The following is a 14,424-nucleotide window of genomic DNA, read 5'->3' as shown; positions in this document are numbered from 1 at the left end:
GCCCCGCCGAACACCCACACACGCCCTTCCCCGCGTCTCGGAAGAGCTCCGAAACGCCCCCTCGCCCGTCCCGTCCGCCCCTCGCCCCTGACTCTCCTCACAGGGTTTTGCCGCTCCGGGCCGGGCGGCTCTTGACCTTCGGTCGGTCGGTCGTATTTATTGAGCGCTTACCGCGTGCCGAGCACTCTGCTAAGCGCTTGGGAGGGTACAGTACCACAGACGCGTTCCCTGCCTACGACGAGAGAGACGTGAATAGAAAGAAATAGATGACAGAGGGGGACATGGGTGGTGGGGGACCGGGCGATGCAGAAGGGAGCGGGAGAAGAGGAAATAACGATAATGTTGGTATTCGTTAAGCGCTTACTATGTGCAGAGCGCTGCTCTGAGCGCTGGGCGAGACACAGGGTCATCAGGTACGTCCCTCGGGAGGCTCCCGGCCTTCATCCCCATTTTCCCGACGAGGTCACTGAGGCCCAGAGAAGTGAATGACGTTGGTATTTGTTAAGCGCTTTCTGTGTGCAGAGCGCTGTTCTAAGCGCTGGGATCTACAGGGTAACTAGGTTGTCCCACATGAGGCTCCCGGTCTCCATCCCCATTTTCCAGACGAGGTCACCGAGGCCCAGAGAAGCGAAGCGACTCGCCCACAGTCGCCCAGCTGCCGAGGGGCAGAGCCGGGGTTCGAACCCGTGACCTCTGACTCCCCAGCCCGGGCTCTTGCCGCTGAGCCACGCTGGAGGCCACAGGCGGGGAAGGCCTCTTGGAGGAGACGGGCTTCCGATAAGGCTCTGAAGGAGGGGAGAGTCATCGTCGGCTCGGAGGGAGGGAGGGAGGGAGGGCCTTCCGCTCCAGAGGCGGGATGTGGGCGAGAGGTCAGCGCCGAGATAGACGAGACCTTTGGCCGGTCGGTCGGTGGTATTTATTGAGCGCTTACCGTGTGCAGAGCACTGTACCGAGTGCTTGGGGGAGGGCAGTATAACAATAAAGGGCACATTCCCTGCCCACGGTAGACTTGGAGGCGGGGAGACAGCCGTCGATACAAATAAATCAGATTACAGATATGTACGTAAACGCCGTGGGACTGGGAGGGGGTTGTCTGCCGGGTGACCTCGGGCCAGGCTTTTCACTTCTCCGGGCCTCAGTTCCCTCGTCCGTACGACGGGGATTGAGACCGAGAGTCCCACGTCGGACGGGGACCGCGTCCGCCCCGATTTGCTCGCATCCACCCCGGCGCCTAATACGGTGCCGGGCACCTAGTAAGCGCTTAACAGATGCCACAGTTATTATTATTAATGACAGAGAAGCGGTATCGTGTAGCGGATAAAGCCCGGGAGCCAGAAGCTTGTGGGTTCCAACCCTCGCTCTGCCGCTTGTCTGCCGTGGGACCTTGGGCAAGTCGCTTCCCTGAGCCTCCGTGACCTTATAATAATGGCGGTATCTGTTAAGCGCCTACTACGTGCCGAGCACCGTTCTAAGCACTGGGGGAGATGCGAGGTCCGTCGGGTCGTCCCGCGTGAGGCTCCCAGTCTCCGTCCCCGTTTTCCGGATGAGGGAACCGAGGCCCAGAGAAGTGAAGTGACTCGCCCACGGTCACTCAGCTGCCAAGGGCCAGAGCCGGGATTCGAACCCATGACCTCTGATTCCCAAGCCCGGGCTCTTCCCACTGAGCCCCGCCGCTTCTCATCTGTAGAACGGGGGTGGCAAGTGTGAGCTGCAGGTGGGGACGGGGACTGCGTCCAACCCGATTCGCCCGGATCCGCCCCGGCGCTTAGAACGGGGCCTGTGAGCGCTTAACAAGTATCGTGATTACTATTGCTAATAACGGGCGGGGCGGGCTGCCCCTCCGCAGCGCGACGCCCGCTCCCGAGAGCGGGCACCGGCTCCCCGCCGGCCCCGCCGACTCGGTTTCCCCCCCCCCCCCCCCCCGCAGCGCTACGTGGACGGCGGCATCTCGGACAACCTGCCTCTGTACGAGCTGAAGAACACCATCACGGTGTCCCCGTTCTCGGGGGAGAGCGACATCTGCCCCCAGGACAGCTCCACCAACATCCACGAGCTCCGCGTCACCAACACCAGCATCCAGTTCAACCTCCGCAACCTCTACCGCCTGTCCAAGGCCCTGTTCCCGCCCGAGCCCATGGTGAGCGTCCCGTCCCCGCCCCACCCGGGAAGGCCGCGGGCCTCGGGGGCTGGGAGCTCCGACTCTAGACCGTCGTCGTTATTACCCCGTTCCCCTCTTCCCGAGCGCTGAGTACGGTGCCCCGCGCGCACGCGAAGCGGCCCGGCTCAGTGGCGAGAGCCCGGGCTTGGGACTCGGAGGTCGTGGGTTCTAATGCCGGCTCTGCCGCTCGCCGGCTGGGTGACCTGGGGCAGGTTCAGCGTGGCTCGGTGGAAAGAGCCCGGGGCTTGGGAGTCCGAGGTCATGAGTTCGAATGCCGGCTCTGCCGCCCGGCAGCTGCGTGACCGTGGGCGAGTCACTTCACTTCTCTGGGCCTCAGTGACCTCATCTGTAAACGGGGAGCCTCCCGTGGGCCAACCCGATGACCCCGTATCTCCCCCAGCGCTTAGAACGGTGCTCGGCACAGAGTAAGCGCTTAACAAATACCAACGTTATTATTATTAAGTTACTTGACTTCTCTGGGCCTCAGTGACCTCGTCTGTAAACTGGGGATTCAAAATGTGAGCCCCATGAGGGACAACCTGATCGCCTTGTGTCCCCCGGCGCTTGGCACATAGTAAGCGCTTAGCAAATGCTAACGTCATCCCAGTAAGCGCCAGATAAATGCCACCGGCTGACTGGGCTTTAGGCCGTCCTCTGAGCTCGCGGTGGGCAGGGAAGGTGTCTCCTTATTCTTCTTGTATACTCTCCCAAGTGCTTAGTATTCATTCATCCAACCGTATTCATTGAGCGCTTACTATGCGCGGACCACTGGACTAAGCGCTCGGAATGGACCAGTTGGGCAACAGGGACCGTCCCTGCCCGACGACGGGCTCCCGGTCTAAATCGGGGGAGACGGACGGACTGAAACAAGACAACGTCATCACGATAAATAGAATCAAGGATAGAATTCAGGAGTAGAATGAGTGTTCTGCACACGGTAAGCGCTCGACACGCACCGCTGACCGGACTCTAGACCGTCCTCTAGACTGTGAGCTCGTTGCGGGCAGGGAATGTGTAGGCATACTCTCCCAAGTGCCTAGTACAGTGTTCTAATAATAATGATGGCATCTGTTAAGCGCTTACTATGTGCCAAGCACCGTTCTAAGCGCTGGGAAGGGATACAAGGGGATCAGGCTGTCCCACGTGGGGCTCACCGTCTCAATCCCCATTTTCCAGGTGAGGGAACTGAGGCCCAGAGAAGTGAAGCGACTGGCCCAAAGTCACACAGCCGACAAGCGGCGGAGCCGGGATTAGGACCCGTGACCTCTGACTCCCAAGCCGGGCTCTTACGTGCTTAACAGATAGCAGTGACTGGACTCGAGACCGTCCTCTAGACCGCGAGCTCGTTGTGGGCAGGGAATGTGTCTGTTGATTGTTGTATTTCCTCTCCCGAGCGCTTAGTACAGTGCTCTGCACACAGTCAGCGCTCGGTAAATACCACTGACTGTTGTCGGGGGCGGAGGGGGCAGCTGCCCCCAAGGGCAAGGGCACCGGAGTGTCCCAGGCGGGTGCCCCCTCCCACCCTCCACCCCACGCTGGGGTTCCGAGGGGACCCCCAGTTCCCCAGGGAATAATAACGGCGGTATTTGTTAAGCGCTTACTATGTGCCAAGCACTGTTCTCAGCGCTGGGGGGGGGGGAATACAAGGTGATCGGGTTGTCCCACGTGGGGCTCACGGTTTTAATCCCCATTTTCCAGATGAGGGAACTGAGGCCCAGAGAAGTGAAGTGGTTTGCCCCAAGTCACACAGCTGGCGAGTGGTGGAGCCCGGGATTAGAACCCACGACCTCTGACTCCCAAGCCCGGGCTCTTCCCACTGAGCCGTGCGGCTTCTGCAGGGAAGACCGGCCCCTGGTGCGGGGGACCCCTCGTGCCCCCCCCCCCCCCGGGGCCCCCCGACCTTGCCCGCCTTCCCTCCTCTGCCCCGCAGGTGCTGCGGGAGATGTGCAAGCAGGGCTATCGGGACGGACTGCGCTTTCTGAGGAGAAACGGTAGGCAGAGGTTGCTCTCGTTCGTTCCCCGGGTCTCCCCCCCGCCCCCCATCCGGCCGACGTGTTCAATAATAATAATAATGATGATGATGATAACGGCATTTTATTCTGTGCCGAGCCCTCTTCTAAAGCGCTGAGGGGGGATACGAGGTAGTCAGGTTGTCCCACGTGGGGCTCACCGTCTTCATCCCCATCATCCAGATGAGGTCACTGAAGCACAGAGAAGTGAAGCGACTCGCCCGCGGTCACCCAGCTGGCGAGTGGCGGAGCCGGGATTAGAACCCACGACCCCTGACTCCCGAGCCCGGGCTCTGTCCACTAAGCGTGGCCTGGTGGAAAGGGCCAGGGCCTGGGTCCTAATCCGGGCCCCGCCACTCGTCTGCGGTGGGACTCCGGGCAAGTCACTTTCACCGGGCCTCAGTTTCCTCGTTATGGATCAAGGAGATGAAGACGGTCCAGCCCCATGGGGGATACGGAATGCGTTCAGCCTGATGAACGGGGGTCTCCCCCGGTGTCAGTCGCCTGCCTGGCACATAGTAAGCGCTTAAATACCGTTTTTAAAAAGGCAAGAGTGTGTGCTTGTGTAAGGGGCTGAGGTGGGGGGGGGGGGTCCTCCCTAAAGGCTTTAGAACGGTGCCTGGCACATGGTAAGTGCTTAACAAATACCATTTAAAAAAAAATACATTAAAAGAGGCAAGTGTCTGAGGTTAGGGAGTGGAGGTCCTCCTTAGGGTCTTAGCATAGTGCTTGGCACGTAGTAAGCGCTTAAAAATACCATTTTTTAAAAAAGGGCAAGAGTATGGAGGGGATGGGCGGCGGGAGGGTGGTGTGTGTCCTCCTAAAGGCCGTAGAACGGTGCTCGGATCATTTTGTCTTATGCCGTCGAGTCGTCTCCAACATAGTTAAGCGCTTAACAAATGCTATTAAAAAAAAAAGTTTTAAAAAAAGGCAAGGGTATGGGCGGGGGGGGGGGGTCCTACAGGTTTCAGAACAGTGCTTGGCACAAAGTAAGTGCTTAACAAATACCACTGAAAAGAGGCAAGGGTACGGGGTTCGGGGGGGCGTCCCCGACCGGGGGGGGGCGCTCCTAAAAGCCTTAGGACAGTGCTTGGCGCGTAGTGCTTAGCACGGGCTTAGGGATCAGAGGTCATGGGTTCAAATCCCGGCTCTGCCGCTCGCCTGCTGTGTGACCTTGGGCAAGCCGTTTGACTTCTCTGGGCCTCAGTTAACTCATCTGTCAAACGGGGATTAAAAGCGTGAGCCCCACGTGGGCCGACCCGATGACCCTGTATCTCCCCCGGCGCTTGAAACGGTGCTCGGCGCATAGTCGGCGCCTCACGGATACCAACGTTATTAACAACAGATGATATTTAAAGGGAAGCGGCGTGGCTCAGTGACAAGAGCCCGGGCTTGGGAGTCAGGGGTCGTGGGTTCTAATCCCTACTCCGCCACCTGTCGGCACTGTGACTTTGGGCAAGTCGCTTCGTTCATCCATTCGATAGTATTTATTGAGCGCTTACTAGGTGCAGAGCGCTGGACTAAGCGCTTGGAACGGACAATTGGGCCACAGCTAGAGACCATCCCCGCCCAGCGACGGGCTTACGGTCTGATCGGGGGGGGGGGAGACGGACGGACAAAACTTCACTTCTCGGGGCCTCGGTGACCTCATCTGTCAAATGGGGACTGTGAGCCTCATCTGTCAAGCGAAGACTGTGAGTCTCACGTGGGACAACCTGATGACCCTGGATCTCCCCCAGCGTTTAGAACAGTGCTCGGGCACATAGGAAGCGCTTTACAAATACCAACATCATTATTATTATTATTTTAAAAAAAAAAAAAGGGCAGCCAGCCGCACTCCCCCCCCCCGCTGCCACAGGGGGGCGCCAACGGCCCACCGCATTGGACCTCTACCGACCCCTGGTGGCCGAGAGGGGAAGGTGCAGGGAGAAGGCTGAGCGCCCCCCCCCATGTCTGTGGACCCCCATCCCCACCCCCCCCACCTCTGTGGACCCTCCTCCCTGCCCCCCGTGGGCCTCCCCCCCCCACCTCTGTGGACCCCCCCCCCCCCCCGCTCCCCCTTCACCCCTGTGGACCCCCTCAGGCCTCCTGCACCGGCCCAGCCCCCTGCCCCCGCTGGGCCCGGAGAAGCCCCCCGAGGGTCCGGAGCCCGAGGACGCCGAGGCGCAGGCCGACGAGAGGCAGATGGAAGAGAACGGCACCATGGCGGCCGTGGACGATCACATCCTCGAGCACCTGCCCGCCCGGCTCAACGAAGGTGCGCACGGTCCCCCGCTCCGGTCCCCCAGACCGTCCCCGGGAGGGCAGCCCCGGCTCGGAGCAAGGCAGAGCAGCCCTCTCCCCCCGGGCCCTGGGGGGGGGGGGGGGGGGACACGCAGCGTGGCGCGGCGACTGGAACGCGGGCCTGGGAGGCGCAAAGCCCTGGGTTCTCACGCCGGCTCTGCCGCGCGCCTGCGGGCAAGTCACTTCACCTGTCTGGGCCTCGCTTACCTCATTTATAAAATGGGGATGAGAGCGGGGGCCCCATTTGGGACAGGGACCGCCTCCGACCGAATTCAGGGCCTAGAACGGTGCTCGGCACATAGTGAGAGCTTTAAAAACACCACTGATGATGATTACTTCTCCGGGCCTCAGTCCCCTCCTGCAAAATGGTGGTTAAGACGGCGAGCCCCACGTGGGACGGGGTCCGCGTCCACCCGCGTGATCTCGTATCTATCCCGGGTGGCACGTTGCCCAAATTAAATTCCTTTTTTTTAAAAGAAGAAGTCACCCGGCACAAGTGGGTGGGGGGCGGTTAGAGGAGGGTGGGTTCCCGGCCCCCACGGGACCCGGCGAGGACCCTCCCCGTCTCCGTCCGTCCCCCAGCCCTGCTGGAAGCCTGCGTGGAAAGGAAGGACCTGCTGACCACCATCTCCAACATGCTGCCCATCCGCCTGGCCACCGCCATGATGACGCCCTACACGCTGCCCCTCGAGTCCGCCGTCTCCTTCACCATCCGGTGAGGGCCGGCGCGGGCCCGGCATCCTGGTTGGGGCCGGACGCGGCTCCGGGTTCGGGGCCGACCCCCTCCGTCCGCTCCTTCGGTCGGTCGCATTTACCGAGCGCTTGCGGTGGGCGCCGTCCCAAGGACCTGCGAGCGGGCAGTAGAACAGTAGACACAGTCCCCGCCCACGAGGAGCTTACGGCCCTAGAGGCGGGAGACGGACGGTAATAGGAATAAACAAATGACGGACACGAGTGGCGTGGGGCAAGCCCGGGCGGCGCAGAAGGGAGTGGGAGAAGAAGGGAGGGTTAGCCGGGGAGGGCTTCTCGGAGGAGGCGGGCCCGCGACAAGGCTCCGAAGGGTGGACCGGGTTGGGGCTTCCCAAGGCTCAGAGAGGGACGGGGCACCCGGCCGACCTCACACGGCCCACCTTGGGCCCACTCCCGCGGCCCTGACCGGGACGAACCCTCTCCCTTCCCCCCGGAGTCCGGTCCGAGAGCCGGGAGAGGGGCGGGGCCGCCCCGCCACCCCCTCCCAGGGACCTGGCCGTTGGAGCGCTCGGCCCAGTGCTCTGCGCGTAGTAAGCGCTCGCTAAATGCTATCGAATGAATGGAGCTGTACCCTGAACCCCCCGCCTTGAGGCGTGTCCTGCCCCCGATCCAGGGACAGGGCATCTGCCGAGCGCTCAGTCCGGCGCTCTCCCTCCGGGAGGTGCTCGATAAATACCGGCGATTGAGTGATAAGGGCATGGAGGGCCCCCCCCCTCCCCCCCTTCCCCCCCCCAGTCACCTGCTTCTGACTCAGGAGCTAAAAATAGGTCCGGGGAGGGTGGGGGCACACGCATCTGTAGAGAAGCGGCGTGGCACAGTGGAAAGAGTCCGGGCTTGGGAGTCAGAGGTCGTGGGTTCGAATCCCTGCCCTGCCCCTTATCAGCCGTGTGACTGTGGGCAAGTCACTTGACTTGGCTGGGCCTCAGTTCCCTCATCTGCCAAATGGGGATGAATAATACTGATAATGTTGGTCTTAAGCGCTTACTCTGTGCCGAGCACTGTTCTACGCGCTGGGGGAGACACGGGGGGATCAGGTTGTCCCACGTGGGGCTCACAGTCTTCATCCCCATTTTACAGACGAGGGAACTGAGGCACAGAAAAGTTAAGTGACTCGCCCCCAGTCACACAGCCGACAAGTGGCGGAGCTGGGATTCGAACTCATGAGCCCTGACTCCAAAGCCCGCGCTCTTTCCACTGAGCCACGCTGCCGGGAGCCCCGCGGGGGACAACCTGATGACCTCGTGTCTTCCCCAGCGCTTAGAACGGTGCTCGGCACACAGTGAGTGCTTGACAGATGCCATCGTTGGCTTTGGAGTCAGAGGTCGTGGGTCTGAATCCCGGCTCGGCCACCCGTCCGCCGGGTGACTGGGGGCAATCACTTCACTTCTCGGTGCCTCAGTTCCCTCGTCTGTAAAACGGGGATTCAGACCGTGAGCCTCCCGTGGGACGACCCGATTGACCCTGGATCTCCCCCAGCGCTTAGAACGGTGCTGGGCATATAGTAAGCGCTTAACGGATACCGACCTTATCATCATCATCATCACCTGTACGCGTGAGAGAGAGGCTCCATTTTCTCCTCCTCTGCCTTTATGGGCGCCATTACCAGCAGGTGGAGGGCATCGACCGGACTCCCGGTGGGCGCTGGAGGAGAGTATAAAACCCTCCATTTCCTCGGCCCGTGTGGGCACCGGGTGGCCAGCGCCCGCAGGGCGCCAGCGCCCGCGGGGGTCGTCTCGGCCCCCCGCGCGAGCCCCCCCGGGCCGTGGGGCCCACCTCCCCCGCTGACCGGGCCCGCCGCCCCCTTCTCCCCCCCGCCCAGGCTCCTGGAGTGGCTGCCCGACGTGCCCGAGGACATCCGCTGGATGAAGGAGCAGACGGGCAGCATCTGCCAGTACCTGGTGATGAGAGCCAAGAAGAAGCTGGGCGGCCACCTCTCGGCCAGGTAGACCCTCCGCCCCCCCATGACCGGTCTCCCCCCCGGGCGTCGAAGCCCCCCCTCGAAGGCCCGGGGTGGATACAGGGTCACCCGTTTCATTCATTCAGCCCTGGTCATTCATTCGGTAGTATCTACTGAGCGCTTACTACGTGCCGAGCACTGGACCGGGCGCTCGGAACGGACAGACGGGTCACAGATGGGGACGGCCCCTGCCCTCTGACGGGCTCACGGTCTGATCGGGGGAGACGGACGGACGAGAACGATGGCGATAAATAGAATCAAGTATTTATTGAGCGCTTACTAGGTGCAGAGCACTGGACCGGGCGCTTGGAACGGACAGTTGGGCCACCGATAAGAGACCGTCCCCGCCCCATTCCGCCCGTCCCGCCCGGGGCTCCCAGGCGGTCAGTCAGTCCTATTTAATGAGCGCTTACTGGGTGCGGAGCACTGTACTGAGCACCCAGGAGAGGACGGTAGGACACCGGCTCAGTGGAAAGAGCCCGGGCTTCGGAGCCAGAGGTGGTGGGTTCGACTCCCCGTCCTGCCGCTTGCCAGCTGTGTGACGGCGGGCGAGTCGCTTCGCTGCTCTGGGCCTCGGTTCCCTCATCTGGAAAACGGGGATTAACCGCGAGCCTCACGTCTGACAGGTGGCAGAGCCGGGGGTCGAACCCGCGACCTCTGACTCCCGAGCCCGGGCTCTTTCCGGGGGGAGCCGGGCCCCGGGCCGGCCCGGGGGGGTCGGGGCGGGTGACGGAGGGGGGCGAGGCCGAGGCGGCGCCAACCGGGCCTCCCCCGCGGGTCCCGTGCAGGCTGGCGGACCGGGCGGAGCTGCGGCGGACGCGGAGCCTGCCGGCCGTGCCCCTGACCTGCGCCGGCTACGGGGACGCCCTGCCCGCCTGGCTGCGCAACAACCTGTCGCTGGCGGAGGTGGTCAACAAGTGGGAGGACTACCAGCGCCAGCTCCTGCTCGGCCTCTTCTGCGTCAACGTCGACCTGCAGGCCCCCCTCTTCCCGCCCGACGCCCTGCGCATGAAGCCCGCCCTGCCCGCCGCCGACCCCGCCCCGGCCTCCCCGCGCCCCTGAGCCCCCCGCCCCGCTCCCCTCCGCCCCGCCTCCACGCGCGGACCCCCACCCTCGCCCCTCGCCCCCGGGGTGGGAGGGGAGAGCGGGGCAGCAGAAGGGGGGCGGGGAAGGGGGCGGGAGTGGGCCGCTGGGCCCCCGGCCGCGAGGGGGCGCCCCCGTGCTGGGGGAGGGGGGCCTCGGGCTGCTGTCAGTCAGCCCCCGGGGCGGGACTTCCGGTTGGGGGACGGGGAGGGAGGCCAACTCCAGCCTCGGCAACGGCTCCCCGCCGCGCTCTCAGCTCATTGGGCGACGGGCGCCCGCCCCGGCCTCGCTCATTGGCCGGGCGGCGGACTCGCTGAGATCGCCCTCTTCTGATTGGGCGGCGGGCGCCGGGCGGGGCCTCATCTGATTGGGCGGGGCCGCAGCCGTGCCTTTTCCCGATTGGCTGCTCGCCCTTCCCTCCCCTGTGCGCCCCCCCCCCAACGCGTACCGGGCCGCGTGACCTCGGCGCCTCAAGTCTCGCGAGGCTTGGCCCGCCTCGCTCGTCCGACCGGTTTGGGCCTCGACGCTGTGAATGTTTAGAGGAACTAAGGAGGCTGGCGGTCAAGCGCCTCCGGTGTGGCCGTCACTGTACTAAGCGCCGGGGTGGGGAGCAGGCAAATCGGGTGAAAAGAAAATAAAAGAAATGATGGTGTGTGTGTGAAGCGCTTACAATGTGCCAAGCCCTCTTCCAAGCGCTGGGGGTTGGTCCCACGTGGGGCTCGCAGCTTTCGTCCCCATTTGACAGATGAGATCACTGAGGCCCGGTGAAGTGACCCGCCCGAGGTCACTCAGCAGACAAGTGGAGGCAGGATTAGAAGCCGTGACCTGACTTCCGGGCCCGGGCTCTGCCCATCAGGCCACTCAGTCCCCGTCCTACATGGGGCCTACAATCTCCATCCCCATTTTACCGATGAGATCACTGAGGCCCGGTGAAATGGCTTGCCCAAGGTCACCCAGCAGAGAAGAGTCAGGATTAGGACCCGTGACCTGACTCCCGGGCCCGGCCTCCACCCACCAGGCCACTCAGTCCCCGCCCTACATGGGGCTCACAATCTCCATCCCCGTTTTTCAGAGGAGGCAACTGAGGCCCGGTGAAGTAACTTGCCCAAGGTCACTCAGACACGTGGCGGAGGCAGGATTAGAACTCGTGACCGTCAGGCCCAGGATCCGTCCACCACACCGTGCGCCGACCCCTCCCCCACCTCCCAGTTCAGTATTATCACCTTTCGGATGCTTTTGTGGTTCTGGTTTTTTTTCCTTTTCCTTTCCCACCGTTTTGCCGGAGAATGTGTAAAGAACTATTTATTGTGGAAGAAGCACAACTCTAATAAAAACTCGAAAAACTCGCAGCGTGGTCCTCGGCCAGTCAATCGGTGGTATTTCCTCGGCGCTAGTCAAGGTCGATCGTATTTATTGAGTGCTTACTGGGTGCAAAGCACCGTGTTAAGCGCTGGGGAGCGGACAACGTGACAATAAACGGACACATTCCCTGCCCACGGTGAGTTCAACAGTCTAGAGACAGTGCTTACTTTCTGCCAAACGCTGTACTGAGCGCCGGAGTGGATAGAAGCGGCGGGACTTAGTGGGTAGAACGTGGGCCTGGGAGTCGGAAGGACCCGGGTTCTAATCCCGGCTCGGCCACGTGCCTGCCCGGTGACCTTGGGTAAGTCACTTCACTTCTCTGGGCCTCAGTTACCTCCTCTGTAAAATGGAGATGGAGACTATGAATCCCATGGAGGGATTGTATCCACTCTAGGACTTAGTACAGTGCCTAGCACAGAGTAAACACTTGAGAGATACCATTTTAAAGAGCTGGCCTGATGGGGCCCACGCTCTTTATCCTCATTTTACAGATGAGGAAACTGAGGCCAAGCGAAGCGACTTCCCCCAGGTCGCAAAGCGGTCGACTGCCGGAGCCGGGATTCGAACCCACGACCTCCCGACTCCCAGGCCTGGGCTCCATCCATTCCGCCACGCTGCTTCTCGGCTGTCTTGGCTGATGCCATTCCTGCCTATAGTGAACTTACAGGCTAATGGGGGAGACAGAAATGAATGTAAACGAATAAATCATTTATATAATTTGAAGATACGGACGAAAGTGCCGTGGGGTTAAGGATGGGGCGAATATCGAACGCCCACAGGGCACGGAGACAAAGCGCAGGGCTGGACTGTGAATTCGAGGGTCAGATCACCGTGCCCCCTCCCCATATTCATGCCAAAATGTGTACTAGGTGCCAGGGACCGTACTAAGCGCTAGACCTACTATACCAAACATAAGAATAGATACTGTAAGCCCGTCAAAGGGTAGGGACCGTGTCTATCTGTTACCGATTCGTCCATTCCAAGCGCTTAGTACAGTACTCTGCACATAGTAAGCGCTCAATAAATACTATTGAATGAATACACATAATCAGATGGACCCTGTCCCCTGGGGGCCGGGGGGGGGGGGGGGGATGATGTGGGACTCACAGTCTATGAGGCAGGCATCCCACTTCCATTTTATAGGTGAGGAAATAATAATAATAATGACATTTGTTAAGCGTTTACTATGTGCAAAGCACTGTTCTACGCTCTGGAGAGGATTCAGGGTGATCAGGTTGTCCCACGTGGGGCTCACAGCCTTCATCCCCATTTTACAGATGAGGGAGCTGAGGCCCAGAGAAGTGCAGCGATTTGCCAAAGTCACACGGCAGACAAGCGGCGGAGCCGGGATTAGAACCCACGTCCTCTGACTCCCAAGCCCGGGCTCTTGCCACTGAGCCACGCTTCTTGAGACCGTCCGATTCGCTTATCTTAACTTTTAGCTCAGTGCTTGGCACACGGTAAGCTAAAGCAGCGTGGCCCAGTGGCTAGTGCCCGACCCCGGGAGTCAGAAGGACCTGGGTTCTAGTCTCGACCCCGCCACTTGTCTGTCACGTGACCTGGGGCAAGTCACTCGACTTCTCTGGGCCTCAGTTCCCTCTTCTGCCAAATGGGGACGAGGACCGTGCACGGGGGACAGGGACTGTGTTGAACCCGATTAGTTTGAATCCACCTCAGCGCTTAGCACAGCGCCTGGCCCTTATCAAGTACCACAAAAATAGAAAGTTTCCTTTCTGTCTGCCTCCCCTCCGAGCTCCCCTCCTCCAGGAGGCCTTCCCAGACTGAGCCCTCCCTTTCCCTCCTCCCCTCCCCATTCCCCCTTCTCCCGTCCTCTGCTCTTCCCCCTTCCCCTCCCCTCAGCCCTGTGCGTATTTGTATCTATTATTTATTATTCTATTTGTTTTGTTAATGATGTGCCTACGATTCTATTTATCTTGATGGCACCGACGCCCGACGACTTGTTTCGTTTCGTCGTCTGTCTCCCCCTTTTAGACGGTGAGCCCGTTGCTGGGCAGGGATCGTCTCTATCTGTTGCCGAGCGCTTAGTCCAGTGCTCCGCACAGAGTAAGCGCTCAATAAAGACGATTGGATGAATGAGCCAGCTGGTCGGCGTGGCCATAGGTGAGGTCCGGCTAGGCTTGGCATCCAGGGTCCAGAGAGGGACGCCCGTCCCCCCGGGGAAATTCAGACCCGGTGGGGTTTTGGGGGGTTTTCTTTAAGGGTGTTTATTAAGCTCTTGCGATGAGCCCTGGCACGGCACTAGACGCTGGAGTAGATACTTTATTCATTCATTCATTCAATAGTATGTATTGAGCGCTTACTATGTGCAGAGCACTGGACTAAGCGCTTGGAATGGACGAATCGGTAACAGATAGAGACGGTCCCTGCCCCTCGGCGGGCTTACGGTCTAATCGGGGGAGACGGACGGACGAGAACAATAGCAGTAAACAGACTCAAGGGGATGAACATCTCCTTAAGACTATAATAAATAATGTTGGTATTTGTTAAGTGCTTACTATGTGCAGAGCACCGTTCTAAGCGCTGGGGTAGATACAGGTTAATCAGGTTGTCCCACGGGAGGCTCACAGTCTTCATCCCCCTTACAGATGAGGTAACTGAGGCCCAGAGAAGTGAAGTGACTCGCCCACAGTCACCCAGCTGACGAGTGGTAGAGCTGGGAGTCGAACCCATGACCTCTGACTCCGAAGCCCAGGCTCTTTCCACTGAGCCACGCTGCTTCCCAAAATAAATGGTGGGTATTTGTTAAGCGCTTACTATGTGCAGTGTTCTAAGCGCTGGGGGATACAAGGTGATCAGGTCGT

The 14,424-nt window shown here is 60.8% G+C and overlaps 1 protein-coding gene across 1 annotated transcript in view; it reads left to right on the top strand.

Annotated features, from left to right (window-relative positions):
* The window catches only part of PNPLA2 (patatin like phospholipase domain containing 2), a 30,032-nt gene extending 19,813 nt beyond the window's left edge, over nt 1-10,219 (top strand). The window contains exons 4-9 of the mRNA XM_029059409.1: nt 1,928-2,137; nt 4,089-4,149; nt 6,251-6,424; nt 7,033-7,165; nt 9,020-9,142; nt 9,946-10,219. Of these exons, the coding sequence (XP_028915242.1) occupies nt 1,928-2,137; nt 4,089-4,149; nt 6,251-6,424; nt 7,033-7,165; nt 9,020-9,142; nt 9,946-10,219 (975 nt within the window). The remainder of the gene's footprint in view (nt 1-1,927; nt 2,138-4,088; nt 4,150-6,250; nt 6,425-7,032; nt 7,166-9,019; nt 9,143-9,945) is intronic.
* The last annotated feature ends 4,205 nt before the right edge of the window (nt 10,220-14,424 follow it).

This window comes from Ornithorhynchus anatinus, chromosome 3 (assembly GCF_004115215.2).
Source record: "Ornithorhynchus anatinus isolate Pmale09 chromosome 3, mOrnAna1.pri.v4, whole genome shotgun sequence".
In the NCBI taxonomy this organism is placed as follows: Eukaryota; Metazoa; Chordata; class Mammalia; order Monotremata; family Ornithorhynchidae; genus Ornithorhynchus; species Ornithorhynchus anatinus.
Note: the sequence above shows the minus strand (reverse complement) of the source record. Positions and strands in the feature narration are given on the sequence as shown.